General features: G+C 45.1%; 2 protein-coding genes across 2 annotated transcripts in view; one reads left to right on the forward strand and one right to left on the reverse strand.

The window, feature by feature from the left end:
- POLR2B (RNA polymerase II subunit B) overlaps positions 1-5,279 on the forward strand; it is a 47,018-nt gene extending 41,739 nt beyond the window's left edge. The window contains exons 24-27 of the mRNA XM_059384536.1: positions 1,112-1,225; positions 1,599-1,759; positions 4,383-4,578; positions 5,035-5,279. Coding sequence (XP_059240519.1) covers positions 1,112-1,225; positions 1,599-1,759; positions 4,383-4,578; positions 5,035-5,124 — 561 coding nt within the window. The 3' untranslated portion in view covers positions 5,125-5,279. The remainder of the gene's footprint in view (positions 1-1,111; positions 1,226-1,598; positions 1,760-4,382; positions 4,579-5,034) is intronic.
- The window catches only part of IGFBP7 (insulin like growth factor binding protein 7), a 77,652-nt gene continuing 56,907 nt past the window's right edge, over positions 5,195-25,939 (reverse strand). The window contains exons 2-5 of the mRNA XM_059384554.1: positions 15,455-15,564; positions 7,383-7,499; positions 6,407-6,533; positions 5,195-5,450 (exon numbers count right to left, since the gene is read on the reverse strand). Coding sequence (XP_059240537.1) covers positions 6,423-6,533; positions 7,383-7,499; positions 15,455-15,564 — 338 coding nt within the window. The 3' untranslated portion in view covers positions 5,195-5,450; positions 6,407-6,422. The remainder of the gene's footprint in view (positions 5,451-6,406; positions 6,534-7,382; positions 7,500-15,454; positions 15,565-25,939) is intronic.

Raw genomic sequence — 25,939 nt, forward strand, 5'->3', positions numbered from 1 at the left:
TCTCTCTCTTCCTGCCTCTCTGCCTACTTGTGATCTCTGCCTGTTGAATAAATAAATAAAATCTTAAAAAAAAATTTATATATATATGTTCCCCCCAAAATAAATATATATATATACATATATATATACACATGTATGTGTGTGTGTGTGTGTGTGTGTGTGTATAAAATAAAAATGAAATGTTCCAAACAGGTGTTTCTTCCAAAATGATGATGGTGACTTCTCATATTTGAGTTCTTTGTTGGAAAAAAGCTAGTACTTATTTTCCTGCTTTTAAGTTGGTTTTAATTGTGGGTTTTTTTCCCCCCGCAGCAAAAACCTGTGAAGTTTTGGCTAAGTCAGAAATTTTGTAAAATTTACTACATCCAGTCTCTGCATACATATATGGTTATCCTTTTGCCTGGTTCTTTTCTGTAGATGAGGAGTTAATTCACTGGTGGTTAGTTCACTGTGAACTTAATATTTGTATAGCTATATTATTAGCTATATTCATGTATCGTTCAGTGGGGGTTTGCTGTTTTTAAGTATCTTGTTCATAGAGAATGAACATAGAGAATGGTTATAGCTTAACACATGGGTGACTTGGTTTTATGGCATTAAAATGTTATTTTCTCTGAGCCATGGGAAATAGTAGGGAGTTTCACTCTTTTTGTATCTGTTCTCATGGATAGCTTCCTTTTTGAAGGTTTATAATTGAGTTTTAATTTTTTCAGATTAGTTTGTTAGAAATATTTAAGATACTAATAAAATGAAATTTAATATTACATCTTTCTGTAACAGATTTTGAAGTTCAAAATCTTCCCTATATAGAAGGGTTTTTTTTTTTTTTAAAGATTTGTATTTATTTATTTGAGAGAGAGACAGTGAGAGAGAGCATGAGAGGCGAGAAGGTCAGAGGGAGAAGCAGACTCCCCATGGAGCTGGGAGCCCCATGCGGGATTCGATCCCGGGACTCCAGGACCGTGACCTGAGCCGAAGGCAGTTGCTTAACCAACTGAGCCACCCAGGCGCCCCTAGAAGGGCTTTTTAAAACTGAATATATTTTTATTGATTAAGATTATAAGGGGCGACAGAAGGATTTACCTTTTAAAGACTACTTTTTTTAAAAAAGGTATCAGCCAACAAGGGCGAAATTGGTGATGCCACTCCATTTAATGATGCTGTTAATGTGCAGAAGATTTCTAATCTGTTATCTGATTATGGCTACCATCTTAGAGGAAATGAGGTATGTTTGCTCTTACATTAGTAGCTCTGTTTCTGTATGTATGTAGTTTCCATGTAAAAAAAATCAATTCTCATATTGAACTATGCATGCTTTAAATATGTGCACAAATCATATATATATGGCTTGATGAATTTATTTCACACAAAGTGAACACACCTGTGTGACTGGCGCCCAGATCTCAAAAATTACCAGAACACTTATGGGCCTAGATGCCCCCTCATGTCTCCTTCCATTTACTACTCCCACCCCAACCCCAAGGTAAACAGTCTCTTGATTTTATATTCTGTCTGCTTTGTTTTCATACAAATGAAATCATATAATCTATGTGTGTATGTTTAATATTTTTAAGTCTATACTTCAAAATCTGTTTCAGGTCCTGTACAATGGGTTCACTGGTCGAAAAATCACATCACAGATTTTTATTGGTCCCACATATTACCAGCGTTTGAAGCATATGGTGGATGATAAGATTCATTCTCGTGCCAGGGGACCTATTCAGATCCTTAATAGACAGCCCATGGAGGGTAGATCTCGGTAAGAGAGCTGCATCACCATCATTGTTATTATTAATTAGCCTTTTTAAGTGAAAAATGTTAAACACATTCAAAATAGAGATAATGGTATAATGAAAGCCCCTGTGGGCCTGTCCCTCCCCATCAGTGATTATCAGTGGCCAGTCTTACTACATTTATCTCCCCACACCTACCAGCTCCTGATTTTTTTTTTTTTTTTTTAAGATTTTATTTATGAAAGAGAGAGAATGAGAGAGGTCGGTCAGTGGGAGAAGCAGACCCCCTGCTGAGCAGGGAGCCTAATGCGGGACTCAATCCTGGGACTCCAGGATCATGACCCGAGCCAAAGGCACAGCCCGCTGAACCACCCAGGCACCCCAACTCCTGATTATTTTTAAGCAAAATGTAGACATCAGTTTCTTTTATAAATATATTTCAGCATTTATTTATGAAAGAGTGGTTCTCAAATTTCTTGGTTCCAGGACCCCTCAGAGCTTTTGTTAGAATTGTATCCATTGATGTTAATCATGCTAAAGACTTAAAATAGTAACTAATTGAAATTAAGACTTAAATATTAATTTATTAAAAAATAAGGGGGCACCTGCGTGGCTTAGTTGGTTGAGCATCTGACTCTTGGTTTTTAGTTCAGGTCATGATCTGAGGGTCCTGGGATCGAGCCCTGCATTAGGCTTTGTGCTCAGAGTCTGCTGGAGGATTCTCTCTCCCTCTGCGCTGCCCATTTTGTGTGCGTGTTCTCCCTCTCTCCCTCAAACAAATCTTAAAAAACAAACCCATTACACATTAACATAAATAACATTTTTAATGGAAAATACATTTACCATATTTAGTGATGAGTGACATTTGTTTACCTTTTTGCAAATCTCTAAAAAAATTTTTTAATTTAAATTCAGTTATCCAATACACAGTACATCATTAATTTCGGATGTAGAGTTCAGTAATTCATCAGTTGCGCATAAGTCAGTGCTGATCATATCCTATGCCCTTAAAAGGCAGACTGCCCACTGAGCAGGGTGCCTGACTGGGGCTGGATCCCCGGACCCTGAGGTCATGACATGGGCCAAAGGCAGACTCTGACCATCCAGGTGCCCCTGCAAATCTCTTTAGTGAGCTGGTTTACTAGATGATGACAGGATTCTTGTATCTGCTTCTGCATTCATTCCATTGCAGTATTTTTTATATTTAAGTATATGAGGAAAAATCCTACCTCACATAGATATGTGGTTGGAAAAGGGAGGAATATTTTAGTAACCTTTTTAGGTGACTGTGGATATTGTTTTTTGATGCTGTGCCAAAACCAGTTGTAGTTGCTTAAAGGTTAGCTGTGATGTAGAATCTGAAACCATCTCAGTGAATCATTTGTATTTATCAGCGCCCCTTACACATTTTTCAGGGGTCATCTGTAACCTTGCTATTATTAAGTATCTGATGTTAAAATTTCCTGATTGGATTACTTATTTATTTTAAATGAACATATAGTGTATTATTAACCCCAGGGGCAGAGGTCTGTGAATCGCCAGTTTTACACACTTTGCAGCACTTACCATAGTACTTCCTGATTGGATAATTTTTAAATAGGTTGGTTGATTTCAGTCAGGATACAAATACATCTGTGTTTCACAGTTGAAGGGTTTTGTTTCTTAATTTTTTTAAACTATAGCTTGCCCTTCGACTTGATTTCCTTGTAGTTTATTTGTTGAAGAAACTGGATTATTTGCCCTGGAGGGTTTCTCACACTCTGGATTTTGCTGATTGCATTTCTGGGCTGTACATTCCTGTTTTTCTTATAAACAGCTAATTAGATCTTGAGCTTTGATGAAATGGTAAGATTGCATTCTTTTGCAGGAATGCTTACAGTGTTGTCTATTTCCAGTATCTGGTTGTGTCTTAGAATTTTAGTAGCTATGTGTGATCATTATTTGAAGCCCTTAATTAAATAGGGACTGCAAATTGATGGGATTCTAATTTTATGTCTTCTCTTAATAGCTAGAAGACTTCTGTAGAGAGAAACTTTGTTTCTTCAACTGGTTACCTTGTGACATAGTTCATATAGGCAGGATAAATGTTTGTTTTGAAAACTGGTAAAGAAAAAGAATCAATTAGTTGTCTGTATCCTCCAGAGTTGACCGATGATTTCTCTTTTTTTGGTGAAATCATTTGTATGAAATCATTGTATTTGTATGTGAGACCGTTAAGGAAGCCATTGCCATCCACTTTTTGGTCATTTAAACAGCACATTTCTTTTCACTTCCATACTGGGGAAACCTGTTACCATTTACATGTTCTTTTTTTCTTTCTTGTTTTTTTTAAAGATTTTATTTATTTATTTGACAGACAGAGATCATAAGTAGGCAGAGAGCGAGGAAGGGAAGCAGGCTCCCTGCTGAGCAGAGACCCCCCCCCACCATCACCCCCACCCATGTAGGGCTGGATCCCAGGACCCTGAGGTCATGACCTGAGCTGAAGGCAGAGGCTTAACCCACTGAGCCACCCAGGCGCCCCCACATGTTCTTTCAATTACTTTTGCCAGTGAACATTTATCATTTCAGGCTTGACTGCCTGGGAGACTCATTCGTGGAGAAGCAGCTTTATAAGTACAAAATAATCTGTTCTTTGTTCCTTAACAGTGATGGTGGCCTGCGTTTTGGAGAAATGGAACGAGATTGTCAGATTGCCCATGGAGCAGCCCAGTTTTTAAGGGAAAGATTGTTTGAGGCATCAGATCCATATCAGGTTCACGTGTGCAATCTTTGCGGAATAATGGCGATTGCTAACACGAGGACCCATACGTACGAATGCCGGGGCTGCCGCAATAAAACCCAGGTGTGTAGACCTTGCTGGCAGTTGATACTTGTTTAGGTTATAACCATGTTGGTCTGATCATCCAGGCAGGTTCAGTGTGGTGGGACAGACTGGCATTTCCAGGTTTGATTAGTTTTGATGAAAAATTAGATTTTTGTAAAAAACCAGTTTCGGTGGGGTAATTTCTCTAAGCTTTTTTTTTTTTTTTTCCTGGTCATCCTTTGGAAATAAGGATGTGTACAAGGAATTTTAAACATTTTAAATTAAGTTTAAAAGAAGTCTTGAGAAGGGTGAATATAAATTATGTCTGGCAGGAAGGCTGAAATTCCAAAGCCTCTCGGGAGAAAGAACCACCACAAGCCCCAGTAGCAGGACGAGCGCTACCAGCTCAGTACCAAGACCTTATACCGTTCTCTGGGCGAGGGAAGTAGGATCACTTCAAATAGTTTTGCTAATGACCTTTTTCTCCCCCCGCAGATTTCTCTGGTGCGAATGCCTTACGCGTGCAAACTGCTCTTCCAGGAACTCATGTCTATGAGTATTGCCCCTCGAATGATGAGTGTTTAGCTCTTTCAGAAGAGTCTCAAGATACTTGTAAATATTTGTTTTTTCAATTAAAAAAAACCAGTGTACTGCATTGTGAGAGAAAGCATTTTACTGATTTCAATTACATGCATGCTCTTCTTCTGTAAATAGACAATAAATTTTTGTAGGAGTCTTGATGTTATCTTTATTGTGGATTTCCTCTGCGAAACCAGTGAATGTAACTAAGCGTTAGTGGATTGGAGGAAAAGAAACTGTTACTAGGCAAGAACAGGGCTGCAGCGATCCAGGACTACTACTAGTGAGGCAGACGGATACACTTCTGCAGGTTTACAGGTCAGCACCTTCACCTGGTTAGAAAAAGATGAAAATTAGTTACAGATACGGATGTGGCTGACTTTCTAATTTTCAGCTACTTTTTACTGTTTCCAAACAATGTGAAGGGGATGTGGAGGGCTGTACAAATGAGAGGCTGGGGTGCTCTTTGGAACGTGAGCTCTGGGATTTTTATGCGTAAGACATGGACCTCGTTACAGAAGTAGAAGAGCTCGTTTCACAGACGAGCTAGTTGAGATGCAGAGAGGCTGAAGAACTTTGCTCGGTCATGAAGCTTTCACTCAGCATTCCAAGTGGAAGGGGCAGAGCTGAGATGCAAACAGGACGTCAGGCTGAGCTCTGTCGTCTCGTCGCCGGGCTTCGCACAGCCCGGCCGAGGAGAGCCCGACCAAGCCCCTGTTTACTTGGTCCTTCCTCCTGCCATACTGCAGGGCCCCGGGGATGGGTCCGCGGATGCTGACAGTAAATTTTCTTATTCTTGATTCACAAGAATCCAGTTCAAACATGAGTCTAAGCGAAGTACAGAAATGTAAAGTAGCATTACTCTGATGCTCCTGGGCTAGTGCTTGAGAGGAAGCTTTTGATGGTACAACAGAAGAGAGTTTGGGTTCCTGCCAGGATACTCTCCCTTCTGGCTTTTTCTTATAAAAGCTCAAAGGGAAGGACCGGATTTGCTCACAATAACTTACTTTAAAATGGAAATTTAATATAATAGTTGCAACACCAGGGAAGACTGCCATGTGGATAGAGAAGTTACGGGAAATATAAGCCATTCCGTTCAAGTTTGGGCTGTGAGAGAAGGTGTTAGTGGCGTCCTGACAGCAGCCTTCCACCAACCGCCCGGACGTGCCTTTAGAGCCCCGCGCCCTCCATTTTGATAACAACGTCAGTAAGAGCGGTGTCGGGTGCTTTCATCCCTGGCTCTGTTCGTTCTTAAACAAAAGCACTAGTCCTTAAATGGATTTATTACCTTTTTTCACTGGTGTTTAATGTATGGCATCCAGCACTGTGATTCTGGCCGACGCGGAAGCCTCTCCTTGCGAGTTGGCCGCGTGGCACTCATACTCCCCAGCGTCATCCTTACTGAGAGGAGATACCTGCGGGGGGAAGCAAGGCTCTTCAGCTCCTCTGGGCCACCTCTCCTCCCCCTGGCTTCAGTGAGGCCATTATTTCTTAGGATGAATGGGGGACTCACAGCAGAGATACTGCCAGAAATCGCGCGGGCACCGGGCTGCGGGACAGACAGCTGCCCCGCGTGTGCTGCGGGAGGATCACAGCACAGACAGCTGCTCGTCCTGCTCTGAGGCTTAAGAACCGTGAACAGGTGCACATACCAGTTCGAGGAAGACGCTGATAGGGTTGTAAGTACAATTTAGGAGTATCAAAGGCCAAATAAAAATAATTAATGCTCAGGCCATTTAGTTCCGTGTAAGGACTTTGATTTTTTTTTTTTTTAAAGTAAGCTCTAGGCCCCACATGGCGCTTGGACTCACAACTCTGAGATCAAGAGACACGCGCTACGGACTGTGTCAGCTGTGCGCCTCTGCTTGAATTTTTAAAAAACTTTAAAATGTTGACAGAGCACAAGCAGGGGGAGCCAGAGGGAGAAGGAGAAGCAGGCTCCCTGCTGAGCAAGGAGCTGGATGTGGGGCTCAACATACCCTCCCCAATGTCCATAACCCCACCACCCTCTCTCTCCCCCCTCACCTGCCTTGAATTCTTAAAAAATTAGTTCCCATGTATTTGTTGGTTCTAAAACATTCAACCAATATTAGCTCTTTGTTAAGTGAACCCTGAAAAGAGCAGCGTGTTTTCTGGGAGGCCTGTCCCAAAGAGGTGTGGCTGGCGAGGCACAGCCTTTCAGCCTGGCGGGACTTCTGGCACCTTTGCCAGGCTGGCTGTGTCTAATCCTACGAATGAAATCCCTGCCAATCCTCAGCACTCACCAGCACCCAGCCAGTGACTTCATGCTTTTCTGGGCCACCCCGAGTCTGAATGGCCAGGTTGTCCCGGTCACCAGGCAAGAGTTCTGTCCTTTGAACTCCGTGGTTACCCCTTTTTACCTACAAAAAAGGAAACAGTCTTGAGTTTCCTGCACTGAATTATCAACTTGGAAGTAGCCACATTCTTGGAACTGTACGGGGCATACGTCAGACTTTCTAACTGGATTGAACCCAGCAATTTCCATAGTATTCTTTCCTGAATACTTAAATATAGATCTTTTATTTCTTCCTGTCAGTTTCCCTCTGAAGTCTATATATTTTGAACTAATGTATATTTCCGCACGCTTGGGGAATACACACTGTCACACTTTGCTGCCACTATCATTCACTCGTGCCCTTGTAAACACTGCTTTTCTTTGCTGAGCTTTTTCTTGCTTGCCACACGGTGGTTGACAAACTGTCACCAAGTGTTAGGTTATTCTTGGGACCTCATGTGGGAAGCCCAAGTCCTGCAACCCCCTCTATAACAGAAAACAGGAGGTTGAGTCCAAAACCAATACCTTTCCTTTTGTTCTGAGGGCTGAGCGTTCATTCTAATGACTTATGAAAGACCTGAGAGCAAAAATGCCTGTCAAGTACATGCTGTCACCGTTCTCTTACGACAAAAGCTGCTTGCTGCCCACCCCTGTGCATCATGATGAGAACAGGGATGGGTTAAGAAGACATTCAGTCTCCTTGGTTTCAGGATAATAGTGAACACTTTCCTAATTTTCCTCCTGTGAACTGTGTTCATAAAATAAACTCTGGAAAATACAGAAAAATACATGGAAAAATTAATTTTACTTGCAGCCCTTTTGTACATACACATTTAGCATAAATTTCTAGAAGTGGAACTGCTGAGTCACAGAGTACAAAAAAATATTTTAAGGCTTGTAATGAGGATGGGTTTTAAAAAGACCAAAGGGCTACACAAAGCAGTATTCATTCCATCCCGGGCCACCTTTAAGAGCCAGGTTGATGTTTACTGATACTACTTGTAATTAGAAAAAAGGATTTGCAATCTCACAGGTAGTTCTCATTTTCTTTTCTTACTAAGCAAGTTCTGAGTCCCAGGAGCCCAGCTGCCCGTGTGGACTCTCTCCATGTATGTTGCTTCTCCCTTCCTGATCCTACTCCTACCACAGGCTGGTAAGCTTCTTGTCTCAACCTCAAACCTACTCTGTTTTCCCTGTGGCGTGACACCAGGGCTGGGGCTCTGAAAACTAGGAGGTGATTTAGGCCAACACTTTTTTTTTCTTTTTTTTAAAAGATTTTATTTATTTGACAGAGAGAGAGATCACAAGTAGGCAGAGAGGCAGGCAGAGAGGGGGAAGCAGGCTCCCTGCTGAGCAGAGAGCCCCATGTGGGGCTTGATGCCAGGACCCTGGGACCATGACCCAAGCTGAAGGCAGAAGCTTAACCCACTGAGCCACCCAGGCCAACTCTTACTCCTTGCATTATTAAATTAAAAAATCCTTGCATTATTACTGATTTGGGATGCCTGGATTTTGCTTCCTTGCTCTTTTCCCCTGGGATTTTCCCCTATTGCAATTATTAGAGAAAACCAGTTATCTTAATATTTTTCGCACAGAAGTGCTATCAAGACAAAACAGATAAATTCGGGAGGCATTTTTTTCCTTCTGTCTCCCCAGTAGCTGGCAAAACCAGATTTTGAAAATAGTTGAAAATGGTTTTAACAATGGTGTAAGGATTGATTCAATGGCGAAAGTAACGTATCTCTGGTCTTCAGTGAATTTCAGAATTCTCTAAGAGCTCTGAGTGTGACCAGAGCAGAAAACACTCCTGCATGAAATAGCGACACCTCAGCAACAGAGCTGCTGGTCCCCAGATTGTGTCGCTCTTGGTAAGGGGCGTTCTGTGCCTGTTAGCCTGATCCACTATGTACGGAGAAACTGTACTCGTCAAGCATTTGTTTGGAAAGTGAATACTTACATTTAACAGAGCTCCTATTTTACTATATTGTAAAAAGCTACACACCCCGTAGAAAACACGCAGAAATGTCAAGAACTGCTACATGGTAAATTTTTATATGGCACATTCCCTTGCTCCCTTTTGGGAGGGGGAATTTGTTGATAAATGTGCTTTACGGTTTGAGGGGGAAAAAAAAAAAAGGATGCAGGCTGAGAAAAGTGGCTTTTAAGACAATCTGACAGATGTGCAATGGGCTGGACGTGCTCCTGAGTTTGAACCTTAGAAATCCAGGCAGAAAAAACTGGCTAGCAGTCACTGCTTGCCGTGAAGGCTCAACGAGGGGGGAGAATCCGAGGGAGCCCAGGAAGTCACTTCAGCTCTCTCTGCTTGTATTTTAGCTACAACAGTGTCTTCCTGAAGCCTGCTACTGCAGATAAGCAATTAATAATGAAAAGTGCCAGTGGTTACAGAAGCAGGATTAAACAGTCTGATTCTTACAGGTTAATACATTTCAAGGTGTTCACTGAGTTTCAGGAAACCACTGAAGGACATTTATGCAGTGTTGGACACATTTGCTGGGCCTTTCTGGTGAAGTTTCAGAAAAGGTTTATGATTAAATAAATATATGTCTGTTGAAACTTCCAGATGCCACTGTAACCCACTAAAGACAAAATGATTGTCAAAGAAAAAATATATTGTGATACGCGGGAAAGGATCAAGATCGCTCATATACAAAAAGACACAGACTAATAATTAGAGACAACCCAAAGAGAAAAATAGGTAAATGATATCTGGAGAGGCAATTCCTATAACATATGAATAGGAAAATATTCTCTTCAAAATACATCAAGAACTTCTACAGCTCAACATCCAAAAAAGTAATCCAATTAAAAATGAGCAGAAGACAGGAACAAATGTTTCTGTAAAACAGACATATGGACGGCCAAGAGACACGCGAAGGGTGCTCAGCATCACTCCCCATCAGGGAACTACAAATCAGAACCATAGCGAGATGCCAGCCGACATGTCAGAATGGCTGAAGTCAAACCCGTAAGAAACCAGCCCTGGGGGGGATGCGGAGGAAATGGGTCCCTCATACACCGCCGGCAGCGCAGCCAGGGGAGGCTCCTCAAAAAGTGAAAAATAGAACCACCCTGCGGTTCAGTTACTGCACTACTGGATATTTACCCCCCAAATACAGAAACACTAGTTTAAAGGATGCATGCCCCCATCTTTATAGCAGCATTATCTTTAACACCAAATTACAGAAGCAGCCCAAGTGTTGAAAGATGGATAAACACGCGGTTTGTGTGTATACGCGCACGCGCACAAGTGAAATATTATTCAGCCATAAAAAGAATGAAATCTTGCCATCTGCAAGATGGATGGAGCTAGAGGGTATTAACGTTAAGCAAAATAAGTCAGAGAAAGACAAATACCACATGATTTCACTTGTATGTGGAATTTAAGAAACCAAAGGAACAAAGGGGAAAAAAAGACAAAATGAAACAGATGATTTTTTTAAAGTCCCATGCCCAACATGGAGCCCAACGCAGGGCTTGAACTCACAACCCTGGCATCAAGGCCTAAGCTGCTATCAAGTGTCGGATGCTTAACCGACTGCGCCACCAAGGTGCCCCTACAAAGAACAAACAGATGGTTACCAGGGGGGAGGCTGGGCTCGGGGAGTGGGTAGACCAGGTGACCAGGTGACAGGGATTAAGGAATGTACGTGTGATGAACACCGTGTGATGTGTGGGATTGATGAATCACACTACTGCACACCTGAAACTAATTATACTGTATGTTAACTATACTAGAACTAAAATTTAAAAAAAAATTAGAGGTACCTGGGTGATTCAATAGGTTAAGCCTCTGCCTCTGACTCAGGTCATGACCTCAGGGTCCTGGGATGGAGCCCAGTTTGGGCTCCCTGCTTAGCGGAGAGTCTGCTCCTTCTCTCTCTGCACCCTCCTGCCCCCCTCCCAACCCCGCTGCTCTCAGTCTCTCAAATAAGTGAAATCTTTAAAACAATTAAAATTTTAAAAAGATTACCAAACCACAAAGAAATGGAAATACTACAATGTGAAAAAAATTTTCTCAGTGTAGTCAAGGAAATTAAAGTAGTAAAGGATATTTTTACCAATCATTAGCAAAAAGTAAAAAGTTGGGCAATATTCAGTGCTGGTGAGGATGCGGGAAAATGGTTCCCACGCACTACTGGGGAGAGTGTGAACTGCTACAGTCTGTTTAGAACGGAATCTGAGAATGTCTATTAAAACTGGCATGAAACAAATCTTCTCCCTAGTCATGTATCTTCTGGGGAAACTATCCTCTACGGGGGAGGGGGAGAATAAGAGCACTTGGATATAGGATACATATATACTTGCATGTTATTTAAGGTGGTCAAAACCTGGAAAAAACAAACAATACAGGAATGGCTCAATAATTATGGTAAACCCATACTCGGACTATCGTGTAGTTACTGAGAAGCAAATCTGAAGGGATGCCCTGGAAGTATTTATCGAGAAAAGCAAATTTCACAGTAATGTTCTCAGTCTATTCCTACCTCACCCCACACATTGGGGTATGTGCTGGTTTACGGACACAAGTAAGGCTTCAGAAAGATGAAAACCAGGACAGTCCACGCTGGTTATTTCAGGGAGTGGAAGAAGGTGGGAGATTCTGAACTCTTTTTATATCTTTGGAGAGTTTCTCCTAATATTACCATTATCACTTACTGTTTTTAATTAAAAAAAATTCTTAGAGGTCATGAAAGCTCAAATCTGCAGAAATGTTCAGGCAGGTAAAGAACTGAAGAGAGAGTCTCAGTCTCAGAAACTCCAAGTGTTTGGAAGGTATTCTAGGTGTTTTATCTTCTCCGAGAGCATTTCTAACTTGCCTGAATTAAGGCTATTTCAGCCTAAAATACAGCTATTTCAGTTCATTTCCCCATCTGGAAAAAATTGCTCCTTTCCTTTAAGGCTAGAGGCTTGCGGGGAAAGTATGGGACTTAACATCACTTAGTAACTACAGGTCAAGTTCAGACCCACGCACCAGCTGTGGCGGCCACAAGGGGGCGCTACTGTAGCCTTCAGTGTCTCCGAGACAAGGATCGCTCTGTAAGCTCGCTCTGCCGGACGTAGCTAAGAATCCTTGAGGAAGAAAGACCTGCGACCTTCTTTGAACTCTGGCTTAACAACTGAGATTCTAATATCCATTCATAATAAAAAGCAATGCTGTGCTTAAACTGAATCTGAATGTGCCATTTTTTCTTTGAATTCTCAACAGTTTGGTTCCAAGGACAGTGGTGAGAAAACAAACGGCCTATTCAATTGTGGACATGGCCCGCAGCAAGAAACGCGTTTTGCACTGGGATCTGGTATAGGGGAAAGAAGCGTTGTGGGAAATGATACCCTTACTAAATGTGGTCCACGCCTCAGGATAGTTTCTGTTCTACTTTTTTTTTTTTTTTTTTTTTTTTTAGAGAGAGGGGGAGAGAGCGAGCACAGGCAGACAGAATGGCAGGCAGAGGCAGAGGGAGAAGCAGGCTCCCTGCTGAGCAAGGAGCCCGATGTGGGACTCGATCCCAGGACGCTGGGATCATGACCTGAGCCGAAGGCAGCTGCTTAACCAACTGAGCCACCCAGGCGTCCCTCTGTTCTACTTTTTAAAGAGAGTGCTGGTTGCGATCCCTACACTGAATTGAGGACATGCTGGTGGGTCACAGTCTGTCTAAAAAAAAAAAAAAAAAAAACACCACTTTAGGTTACGTGTGCGGCAAATTGCTACAAAGGCAGACGAAATGCAGCAGAGCCCGGCCCCGAGGTTTTGCTAGGTTCTGGCAAGTCCTCCCCGGACCCCTCCCTCCCGCCACAGATCCTCTGGGAAGCTTCCAGGGAAAGATTCCCGAGGCGGATTTACTGTCCTGGGATGTACGTAGGTTAGCTGGGGTGCGGCAGAGCCAGGACGGAGGAAATTACTCTCTGCCAAGATCGGCCAATAAGGTCACATGCTCCACACACTTGGGGTCACCCTGGCCCCCACCGCGTCCTCCCTAGAGAACTGCAACAGAGCTTTCTGTGGAATTCTCTGGAAAAGTTGTTCCTCCGCGTCTCCACCCTCTGAACAAACCGGGAGCCTCCACATAAGCATTGGGGAGCGGAGCAGCCTATGCCAGGAGGTGCACATCTGGGCCTGGATGGCTGCTCTTCGCTCCCCTTTCAAAAACAAATTGAGGTGAAATTTCACTGTCCTTTTTTCCTCCTTTTTTTTTTTTTTTTTTAAAGATTTCATTTATTTATCTGACAGAGAGAGTGAGAGAGCACAGGCAGGGGGAGTAGCAGAGGGAGAAGCAGGCTCCCCACTGAGCAGGGAGCCCCATGAGGGGCTCGATCCCAGGACCCAGGGATCATGATTGAGCTGTAGGCAGAAGCTTAACCGACTGGGCCACCCGGGCGCCCCTTTCCTGTCCTCATTCACAGGAGTTACAGTTGTAAAGGTCAGCTGTAATATAGCTGGTGGTGTCTCTGCCCATCCCCATAGCCAGGCATTTTCTGGAATCACCCTGATTTCACGGCCACCAGTGGGCCGCACCCGGTGATGCACCCTCTGGCCACATGGGGGAGCCAGAGTGCGGCAGGTGACCCCACCTGAGTCCCAGTCCTATGGGATTCCCGGTGCAGCAGGGAGAGGGGAAGCCCTTTCTTTCCCCTGGAGTCTTCCAGGGATAATGGGAGCCTGGGGCGGCCAATAACGCCGCCGCCTACAGTGTGGAAGCAGCGTCTGGAGGTAGAAGAACAAAAATGAGACCAACAACACATGGAGAATCGAGAGTCCAGAACAGAGTCCTGACCGCACTGGGTTCCCGGATGTGCGAGCCCTGGAGGCTGGAACCACTCCTCGCCTTCCCTTTCTCTTGCTCAAGGCAGCCTGAAGGGAGTTTCTACAACTTGCAACATAAGGATTCTGACCGCGGGAGCCAAGATACCCTGTGGAATTCCAGAAGCTGATCCTCTGGTCAGATACCAGCAAAGGAAATAATCAAGAGAGCGCACCTGAGAGCTCGCTGGAGCAGAGAACCAGCTAAAAAGGGGTATCTGGTAATGCCTTCTCACTTAAACTCTATTTCCTTTTTGACAGCACCAGTTTGGTGACATTTACTCCCTCACATTGCTGTGGGGGCTTAACTGAGTTAAAATGGGCGAAGAGGGAAATCATGGAAAATAATGTGCAGTATAATGGTGATGCATTATTCGATCTGGCAAATAAGTGTTTTCTTTTCCCTTCTACAGACGCTGGGGATAGGTTACCCTTCAAACGTGAAGACAGTTACACAAGACAATGCCACTTGAAGGGAAGTATTTCCGGGAAAAGCAGCTAACATCAATGGAGAGTTAACTATGTGTCTGAGAACAGGCCAAGGGATTTTACCTACATCGCTTTATGCAATCTTTACAAACATTACATGCTGCCTTCATCATACAGAGAAAGACACTGAGTTTGGGAGCATTTGTTCTCATTCTAGGCGATTTTCCCCCTTGGAGACACCTGGCAGTGCCTTGACACATTTTTGACACGAGCTGGGGTGGCGCATTGGCGTAGAGCCAGCCGCGAGAGGCCAGGGACCAGGGCCGCTGCTGAAGCTCTTGCAAGGCACAGGGCAGTGCGCACAACAAAGCATTATCCAGTTCCAAATGTTCGTAGTGCTCAGGGTCGGACACCCCGGGCTTGGAACTCTACGACCTGGTTGAGGAACTCACATCGTTAACCGCCATGCCGTACTGTCTCTGACGGGCACACACACTCCTGCACACGCGTGCTCGCACTCACACGTGCACACACTCTCTGGGTGGGTTTGGGTGTTTGGCATGACAGTTTCCGAGTTCCTACACCTCCACGCTCAGGCAGCGACACGGAAAGCAGAGCGGAGACCGTTCTGGAGGTCAGGCTCAGGGGCAGTGTCTGGAGGATGGCCACAAGGCCTCGCCTTTGAGGAGCAGCGGGGAAGAGAAGAGGCCAGAGGTTTTAGATCGTGGCCGTCCCTGCGCCTAAGAGAGGAGCTCGTCAGCCTAGGAGACCTTCCTGGAGGCTGTGCCACTGACCTTGTTCCAGATGAGCACCGGGGTTGGGATTCCGATGACCTCACAGCTCAAGTACACCTGGGCGCCAGTGACATTCCGGATGTCCTTGGGGGGTGTCACGATGGAAGGCCCTGCAGGAGAGAACGCAAAGCCAAACACATCTTTTTAAACAGTCTGTAACATCAGTCAGCGTACTAGGAAGTCAATATTTGATTCTGTTTGGGAGGCTGTCCCTCCTGTGCACGATCTAAAGCAAACTGCGAAGGCCGCACTGGCATCCCCCTGTCACCAGCGTGACTTTGAAGCTCTGCTTTGGAAATGCATACTTCGAAACAAACAAACAAAAAGCAGTAGGAAGAAAAATGTGTTGTTCACAAAATTTTCTGCTCCCTTAAATCACATTTAATAGTTTAAATTTACCAGCTGTTTTGCATTATCTGGGCTATTCCAATTAATATAATGAGATTTAGTTCCAAAATGTTTGTTTTTCCTTTTTGCTTACCAGAATTTCTTTTAAAGTAGGCTCCGTACCCAGCATGGAGCCCCCCCACAGGGCTTGAACTCATGACTCTGAGATCAAGACCTGAGCTGAGATCAAGAGTTGGTCACTTAACCGACTGAACCACGCAGGTGCCCATTTACCAGAATTTCTACTTTTGGCAGGGAGGGAATAACTGACGTAGGTAGTTAAAGAAAAAATATCTAAAGATATTTGAAACTGTGCTGTGCACTTAGAAAAGATGGCAGTCCCTGTTTTAAGAAGGTTTAGGATTGAAAATCGACAAGTCAGGGTGATCAAGAAGTAATGGCGACTTGGCCGTGTGACCTGGGAGACAGCAAGGAGAGAGAGACCTTTGAGAAGTGGCCTAGGTCTCCTGGAGGAAGGGGAAAGGGCTTTCTTCTCAGCTGGGGGAGGCACTGCAGCAGTGACAGGTGCATTGGGCGTGGCCAGGATGCCCAAGGACACAGCTCTTTCCTGGGCTCGAAGTGTCTAGGTCCCTGGCAGGGGCCACCAGCAAGTGGGGGAACGTGTCAAGGCACTGCCCACATAGCTTTGGCGGGCATGAGACCACCCAGCCAGAGCCCAGAGCGGTACCTGCCCAACCTCCTCATCCTGGAACACCTCTCCAGGGCTTCTCGGACCGATCTATCTATCCAGTCTGGTAAGAAGGTCCTTACACAGGTGCTCTCCAGAAAGTGCCCCCTGACTAAGACCGAGGGCTCCACGACTGGTTCTGACGATAGGGAGACAGACGCGAGTTAAAATAAGTGATTTGTTGTAAGGCTCAGGCCCCGGGACCTCACAGGAAAAGAAAAGTCATCATCAATGGGACGCATCTTTTTTGTTACTAAAGAGGTCCTTGGGTTGGCCAAAACTATGGCCCATGGGCCAAATCGGGCCTGCCACTCGTTTTTGCCTGGCGCCTAAGAGGTCTTTGTGTTTTTAAATGGTTGGGGAGGGGGAAATGGATATTTCATGATGTGAACATTAAGGGAGAGTCACGTTTCAGTGTCCATTAATTAAGTTTTATTGGAACACAGTCATGCCTCGAGTCTGGCCACTGTGACCGAGGCCGAATGGCCTAAATCATTTACCGTGGAGCCCTTTATGGAGGAAGCGCCAGCCAATGGCTAAATACGATGGCACGGGAAACCCACTCAATCCTTCACACGTTACCTGGAGTTCAAGCAAGTAACCCAGCTCTGAAATGCGGCACTTTTTAAAAATTTTATTTTTTTAAAGATTGCATTTATCTATTTGACACAGAGCGGAGAGAGAGAAAGAGAAAGGGATCACAAGTAGGCAGAGTGGCCGGCAGAGCAGGGAGCCTGGTGCGGGGACTCCATCCCAGGACCCTGGGGTCATGACCTGAGCCGAAGGCAGACGCTTAGCGACAGAGCCACCCAGGCGCTCCTGAAATGAGGCACTTTTGAAACCAACAGACACAGAGAGAACGGTGCTTGCTCAGTGCTCCTGGGGGGTTTGGGAGAGGAGCTCCCCAGCATCTGCTGTAGGGAGGCACAGACACCGTCTTCTTGGTGGCTTGTGTTTAGTATTTCACTTCTGCTCATTCTGAACGCCTGGTTTCAAGCACAGGGGCCTTCAGGGGCATGAGGGACAGTCCACAGAAGAGGTGGGGGCAGGGCTGGGAGCCTTACATTCCGTGCTGGGCCTCCCCGCCCCACCCCCACACTGAAGCTATACGGCACCCTACTCCCAAACCAAACCTGGCCAGTCCTCAATGCTCAGTGCCAGTTCTTGAATGAATGAGTTAATCACTCCCTCCGAATCGTGGCTCTCCACTGCCAAATAAAATGTCTAACTGTGGGGTCATCTTGCATCAGTGTCCTGGGAGAGGGACAACTTCCCCTTTAGGCCTGGAAAATTTTTCTGGCACAATCAGGATTCAAAGGACACAAAATCTCCCCTTTTTCGACAGGCTATTTCCAGCACACTAGTAATTTTTTGAAATAGAAAGGAAATGACTCCAGCATTTAAGATTTTTTTCCCACTCATCTGAAGTATTAGATGCTGTTTTTTTTTTTTTCTAATCCCTCGGGGTATTTTTATTTTTTTCCCCTTTGTAAGAATGTGCAAAACAATCAAAGTTCTGAAAGCCCTAAATAGATTTCGTGCTTCCTTTCCTCTAAACCGTAGGTCTGAAGAGGAAGCCTCTATCTTGGCCAGGGGTCTTGGCTTTTCAGTCACAAATGTGGATGGGGTGAGCGTGGTCGTGCTGCGTTTGTGTGTGTTTCTGGCTCGGTCTCCAGTGCTTCCTAGTCTGACCGAACCCACACAGGACCCCGCAAAGGTCTGAGCCAGGCCTGACTGCACCCCTGGCTTCCCCCAGGGTCCCGGGACCCCAGGGTGGGCCTACAGGAGAACCGGATCTGGCTGAGTCTGAACTACTTTTCCTCACCTCCCTGCGGGCGTCCGTGTGGCTCTGTCCTCCCTCCCACACACAGACTCTCTAGGATGACCTCAAAGCTCAGGGGACCTCAAGAGATTGTTCAGAGAATATTCTAGTATTCCCTTGTGGAGGGGCTTGGGAACAAAGCTCTCTCTCATGTATTAAAACCACACAAGGAATATAAGACTTTCTTTTTCCTGTGAGGTCCCGATGCCTGAGCCTTATAACAAACCACTTATTTTAACTTGCATCTGTCTCCCTAACGTCAGAACCAGTCGCAGAGTCCTCGGTCTAGTCAGGGGGCACATTCTGGGGACACCTGGAAGAATTTCTGGAAGAACAGAAGCTTTTCTGTTACAGGCCTTGAATACATGCTATGAATTCTTCCCATGGCGTAATTGTAAAACTAAGATATTCTTCGTTTTTACATGGTCCAATTTATCACATTTTTCTTTTATGATTAGTCCTTTAAAAAGGACTGTTAAAAGAAATTGTGCCCTATTGAAGAAATTGTGCCCTGTTAAAAGAAATCTTTGCCTCGCCCAAGATCATAAAGACCTCCTGTTTTCTTCTATAAACTCTTTGGTTTTGCCTTTCACATTAGGTTTGTGCCCCATCTTGAATTGATTTTTGTGTATCCTGGGAAGTAGAGGTCAAAGTTCATCCCCCCACTGCCCCCAAAGGACATCAACTGCTTTGGCATCATTTGTTGAAAAGGCCATCCTTGGGGCGCCTGGGTGGCTCAGTGGGTTAAGCCTTTGCCTTCAGTTCAGGTCATGATCTCAGGGTCCTGGGATCGAGCCCCACATCGGGCTCTCTGCTCAGCAGGGGGCCTGCTCCCCCACCCCCGCCTGCCTCTCTGCCTGCTTGTGATCTCTCTCTGTGAAATAAATAAATAAATTAAAAAAAAGAAAGAAAAGGCCATCCTTTTCTTGATGAATCATAACAGTAAAACCATCGGCCATATATGAGTGAGTTTACTTCTGGATTCTGATTTTTTTTTTAAACATTTTATTTATTTATTTGACAGACAGAGATCACAAGTAGGCAGAGAGGCAGGCAGAGAGAGAGGAGGAAGCAGGCTCCCTGCTGAGCAGAGAGCCCAATGTGGGGCTCGATCCCAGGACCCTGGGATCATGACCTGAGTCGAAGGCAGAGGCTTTAACCCACTGAGCCACCCAGGCGCCCCTACTTCTGGATTCTTTCTTGTGTTCCGTTGCTCTATGTGTCTGTCCTTGCACCAGTAATGACTGTGGTATAATTTAGAAATGTATTCAGAGCACAGCACTGAAGAGAGGGCAGATTCATTACATCTACCCCTCTCTAACCCTCTCCTTATTCCAAGAAGCATTACATTTCAGGAAGCACAAGAGTTCTTTCAAAACTCTTTCTGAAGCCAGAAATATTCTGAATGAGAGCCATCACCAGGAGGTTCAAGATCAGGACAAATCAGTCTGTGGGTTCCTCTTTCTCTGTCCCAACCCTTGGAACACATATTAAACCTGAGGTGAATGGGCTGAGTCAATATTTAGATCACTCTAAGGACACAATTCTCATCAATTCTGCTACCAGCCCATCCCAAGAATTCTACAAGATTCCATACCATAAACTGTGCATTACTTGTTGAATCCGTTGAGTTGATGGGGATGGAGGGGCAGAGGGGCTCTGAGGACCCGTCTGCTGCACAACATTCACAAAAACCCTTGGCTATTGCGTATGTCCTTGAACAAATGTCAGATTCAAGAACATAAAGAAAACTTGAGTAAACAGCATCTACACTAGAAAGTGCTGACCCACAGAATGCCCTTTAGGTTTTGCTATGTAGTCTCTTGCAAAGCCGAGTCAGATCACTGAATGATTAGACTAATATTCAAGACACCAACCAACCTCCCAGAGCCGGTGGAGGCATGCTGGCCCCGATCGGATTTCCCGTGCTGGAAGGATCCATGGTTTCAGACTCTTCCTGTTTATGCTGCTCAGTGCTGATATCCACTGGGTCACCTACTTACTAAACTCTGCCTGGTTCTTTGCCACTCGCTGGTCTGGAAATTTCCTCAGAGAGTGAAGAGGGAATGGACAAGCTCATGATGAAGGCAGAAGACAGCAGACTCATAGAAAGATGAGTGAGCAGCCACTGTGACACAGAGTGAGAGAGGGACTTCATGGGACCCGCAGGGACACCAAGTGGACAGGTTTTGTATGGAAGCAAAGGGAGAGTGAAAATATTTGGGGGTAATATGGTGGCAGATCCAGCAACACTGTACTCCCCTCCCCCCAATCTAAATCACCGTCATCTCACACACTCCACTGATAAGCAATTTCACCGCCAACTGTCATCTTGAATTGCATGTCTGTCACGCAGTCCAGTTCCCGAAGTTTCTGTACTGCCCTCAGGAGAGAGCTCGGCGAAACGACTCCTAACCAAATAGCTTCTCTTTCCACTCTGCCTTTTTTCCAAGAAGTCCTAAACTGATCCAGAATTTGTTTCTGTTTTTAAGGGTAAAGGAAGTTTTGGTACCCTTTGAGCTTGCTGAAAATCCGTTCTCGAGGCCGGGCCAAGGGTACCAATGATACGGTCTAGATCATGTTCCGTGTTTGGATCCCATTTGAAACAAGCTGCAGACTATTTAAATGTATGGGGACAAACCCCAGCTAGGTTTGGTTATTTATTTATCCTTGTCTTTGTTCCAGTAAGCACTTCAGGCTGCTCAGACATCTGTCTAGCAAACATCCTGTACAGAGAATATCTGACTTGCCCACCACCTGTCTCCTCCCCTCCCCCACCCTGGGCAACCAAGCTGCCACGGCGCTGCCCAGTGGCCGGCATGAGGCGTCTACCCCAATGCTTCCCCACCTCAGACACACTTACCTTTCTCAGATGACTGGACCCAAATCAGCCTACTCCATTTTCCTTTCCTACTTCTCACAACCCCATGCTCATCCGATCTCTCTTCATCTTAGCTCTTTAAGTTCATTTTCTTGCCTGCCCCCGCTCCTTTTAATAACTCTTGCCTGGTGACCTTACATGACCTCTTCTCTTTAATGGTTCTCTGAAGGGAAGGAGGAAGAAGAAGGGAGGGAGGAGGCGGAGGAGCACAAGACAGCCAGATCCTAAATGAAGTTGTAGCAAGAAGTCCTAAGGTTGGAAGAAAACTAAAATTCGATTTAATGTGTCAGTGTCACTTTAAAATGACCTCAGAGGGGTTAGAAGTCTCCCACAGAATTTCCACCTACAGGTACATCCTTCCTCCTCAGCTCCTTTGAATTAAGTTCTAGACAAATGACTGACCCACAGATTACCAGATTATTTTAGGAATATTCAATTATAACCTAGAAAGAGCTATATCCTGAGAAACCATGAAAAATGTAGAAAAGGGAAAATTGTGGATGGATGGATTTGAATCTGGAATATTTCAATTTGATTCTGAAGAGGCTAAGAAGAGCATTTCTTACAAAAAACACAAATGAGGGGTACCTGGTTGGCTCAGTGAGTTAAAGCCTCTGCCTTCGGCTCAGGTCATGATCCCAGGGTCCTGGGATGGAGCCCTGCATCAGGCTCCATGCCGAAGCATAGAGCCTGCTTCCTCCTCTCTCTGCATGCCTCTCTGCCTACTTGTGATCTCTGTCAAATAAATAAATAAATTCTTAAAAAAAAACATAAACAAACAAACAAACAAAAAAACCCACACACAAATGACATAGGAATAGATCCTGAAGTGGAATCTTTAATTTGACCTATATTTTGCTCAAGCTGATTTACATGAACTTGTAGTAGAACATAGTTAAAATTTGTTATCCTATAAAAAGCATGATGATAACGTATTTAAATATGTGAACAATTTCCTAGTCTCTTATAGAGCATAAAACACTCCTCGACTTGATCTGAGAGGTCCTTAACCATGTTATCATTAAAAAAACAAAGCCTTCTGGGAGACAGAACACTTGGCTCTCAGTCCGTGTCTACTGCTGAAAGCCACGACCCCGGACAAGCCACTTATCCACTGTTAACAGAAGAAACCAGGATGAGCCTGAGAATCTTCTCTTTGGGCTTAGAAATGAACATACTTATCAGGAGCGTGTCCTAGAGCTCACTCCTCTGGAATCTTCAACATCTGTGAGGTTCTGCAGTTCCGGGGCCGGGCTCTGGAGCTCTGGTGGCCCACAACTCAGCCCAGTGACCTCTCTGCCTATGTAAATGCAGTCTGTGTTGGGGTTAATGTAGAGCGTGAAACCAGCCATAATGGCTGGTTTACATAGAGGCCACTGGGGGCCAGAGAAAGTTTCCGAGAAGGGCACTGGCCTTCGGAATGCCGAGGCCTGTGTGAGCACTCTGCTGTAGGAAGGCCGCCAGGAGTCGTCTTCCCTGAAGCTTTCTTTCTTTCTTTTTTTTTTTAAAGGTTTTATTTATTTGACACAGAAAGAGAGATCACAAGTAGGCAGCGAGACAGGCAGAGAGAGAGGCAGAAGCAGGCTCCCTGCCCAGCAGAGAGCCCGATGCGGGGCTCGATCCCAGGACCCCGAGAGGCAGAGGATTAACCCACTGAGCCACCCAGGTGCCCCTCCCTGAAGCTTTTTTAACCCAAACAGCCACCCTGTGCTCTAAGACATGTCTGCATTGTCCCTGAGTCTATGTTTAGTAGATCAAGCAGATTATCATATCGTATCTTTCCCATAAACAGATCCTCCTAGTTTGAGTAAGACCCCTTGTCACACATCAGGGGCTTGAGAAATAGTGATAAGGACCTGAAGGACCTTATCATTATCCCGAAGGACCAATAAAAGTGGGAGCAAAGAAGAGCAAAGGCTCTTTGTGTCTAAGGTTGACCCCTTGCCTTCTCCTCTCTTTCACGGTGAAGTCTGGAGTGATCGCTCATCCCTCTTACAGGGATTGCTGGCCATTCCCAGCAAATGTACGTGACGCGTGACAAAGTTCATTCTCCCAGGAATGAATAAAATAGTGCTTATAAAGGTTTCAACTGTTGCCTAGTGAGCCAAATTTTTTAATTTGAAAGACTTGTTTAGACGATGTTAGGAGAGGTCACATTCTGAAGCTGAATATATTCCACTGGAAAATACTCAAAAGTCAAATTTTCCCCAATTGTCTATTTTTGTCCCATTTGATTGATACTACATTCAATCATGTATTTTTTTTTTCTTCATCGCTTCCATTTCCCTCATCATCTCTTCCATTTTCGCTACAAATCTGCTTTTCTAACTTATACCCAAACTCACGCCCATGCTCACCCACCATTACCTGGCTCATTACTACTCTGAAGTTTCACTTATGATGATGCATGGCCCACTTGGGATGTCCTTCCTCTCATCTATTATCTCTGCTCTATCCTTTCTTTGAAGCTCTGCAGCTGAAGCGTCACCCTCCCTTGGCACTTCTGTATAGCTGAGATTCCCACTTCCTTCTTCTCTGAAATCCTGTTGCATTCACAGTTAGTGCCATACAGCTTAACACATCATTGTTCTCCCATGCTTGCCCTGGCAGGGCTAACCGAAGACGCCAGTGCCCTCCTGGAGTCAGAACTGAGCCGGAAACTCTGGAATCAGATGTTCCTCACGTTCACTGGAAGGAGGGACAGCCCAGATTATATGCAGTGGGTCAAGGGCAGCAGTAAACTCGCAACAAACGTGATTAGCCATTTGGAACGGAGTAGACAGCCACTGTCTTGAAAACGCACCCGTGTACATGCTGCCGAGACACCTAACCGAAGTGATGCTAGAATGACTTCTTAACTAGCTGGCAGATTATTTATCATCATTTTCTTTAATCCTCCACTTGACTTTCTCTTGCAATAAGCAATGTTTCTTGGCTACTGCCCACTCACTAACCTATCTATGATTGGGGGATGCAAATTAATTTGTGTATATTAGCCACGGAATCTCCCGCAAGGAGGGTAGGTCTGCCGGGAGTGGAGCAGGGGGGGAAGGGTCATCAATCATCCTCACATGAAAAAAAGGGTTTCTGTGCCATGTTGGGTTATATGATGGGCATTATAGCTCTGAGTACTTATCCACATGGCTAAGACAGCTGAGTATAAAGACTTCTCTACATTATAATGGATTTTCCAGCCATACTTATCTAAAACTCTTGAAGTTGCTGAATCTTGGAACAGTTCATACACAGTATGTGCATTCATACCAAAAAAGGAGGGTTGGAGAAAGAACAGTGATACCACATATGGAGATGAAGAGTTCAGACACCTTGGCAAAAATCCCCAGATTGAGTTCTGATAACACATCGAAGGGAAAAACACTAAACAAAAGTACAAACTAGGAAAAGAATAGTAGGAAGGCACTATGGCCAAGAGGGGGAAGGGGATGAAACACGCAAAAACTTCCTGATATTAAATAAGGGGAAGCAGTAGCTCGGTGTCTAATTAAAGAGCAGAGCCATCTGCCAAGGCAAGTCATTCTGGGAACTTCCAGAGGTGGGGTGACAGAGCAGCCGAGCCTGGCTATGGGAATCCAGCACACAGTCTCCCGGGTGTCAGTGGAGGACAGAAAGGGCAGGAGGAAAAAGTACTAAATCCTAAGCAGCATAGGCCAGGTTTCATTTCAGGGCTTTAGTTTAAGATAAAGTCATCCGCTCATGGTAGTTACTGTTAGTCATTTACACTTTAGTGTGAACAAAGACCCAGTAGTTTGTCAGGATGGGGCCCTGTCAAACACCGCTGGGGGCAAAAGTGTGTAAGAATTGCTTCCTCTCCTCCAAATATAATCTACTGGGATAGATGGGGGCTGCTGAACAGTTTAGATTAAGAACAAAATGCTGGGGAGGTAACAGACTATATAGTGAGTTTGGAGCACGGACCTTGGTATCAAGGCTTCTGTTCTAGCATTTCAAGTAATGTGACACTGTCAAGTTATTTAACCTCCCAGATTGTTCATCTTGAAATGGGGTGACAATATTGAAATCCTTAGATTAGTGGAAAGATCAAAGAAGATACAGCCATAGGCCTGGTACCTGGGCAGAGGAAAAAACCAGTAAATACTAGTTCTTGCTTCGGTTTCAACGTAGATTCCTTACTGACTGGAGCCGGTAAAAATCCTCTCTTCAGAATGAAGACAGAACATCACTTGGACATGCAACGGCTGGGGAAAGGAAATGACACTGGGCAGGCCCTGAAGTTCAGGAGTAGGACTTCTGTCAAGGCAACTCCCACCTTGAGGGACCAGCCTGAGCCGGTCAGAGCAGAGGTGCGGTGGCAGGGAAACGGCAAGAGCCAGCCCAGTGGACCGCGGCTCTGGGAGAGCGCACTGTGCAACAGGACAGCCGCGAAGATCCGGTGTGGGGCACCATGGAAGGTGGAGGCCATGGGCTTTACCGTGTCGCATGCCTCGGTGTCGGAGAGGCAGGATTCCCGCGGCATTTCAGGAGATGGTTTTGAAGGCCTTTGCAGGAGGAGTAGGACAGGGTGGGGGTTAGGGAGCAAAGTCAAGGTTGTAGCCATGGAAACAGGAGAGCGGCAGCCTGGAGGGAGTACTCAGGAGGAAGAAATGCCATCCGTCCAGGAACTGACTGGATGGGGGGAAGTGGGGACTGAGTCCAAAGCTGTGGGCCGGGCTAAGAGAAGGCGCCTAC

The sequence above is a fragment of the Mustela nigripes genome, chromosome 1 (assembly GCF_022355385.1).
Source record: "Mustela nigripes isolate SB6536 chromosome 1, MUSNIG.SB6536, whole genome shotgun sequence".
NCBI lineage: Eukaryota > Metazoa > Chordata > Mammalia > Carnivora > Mustelidae > Mustela > Mustela nigripes.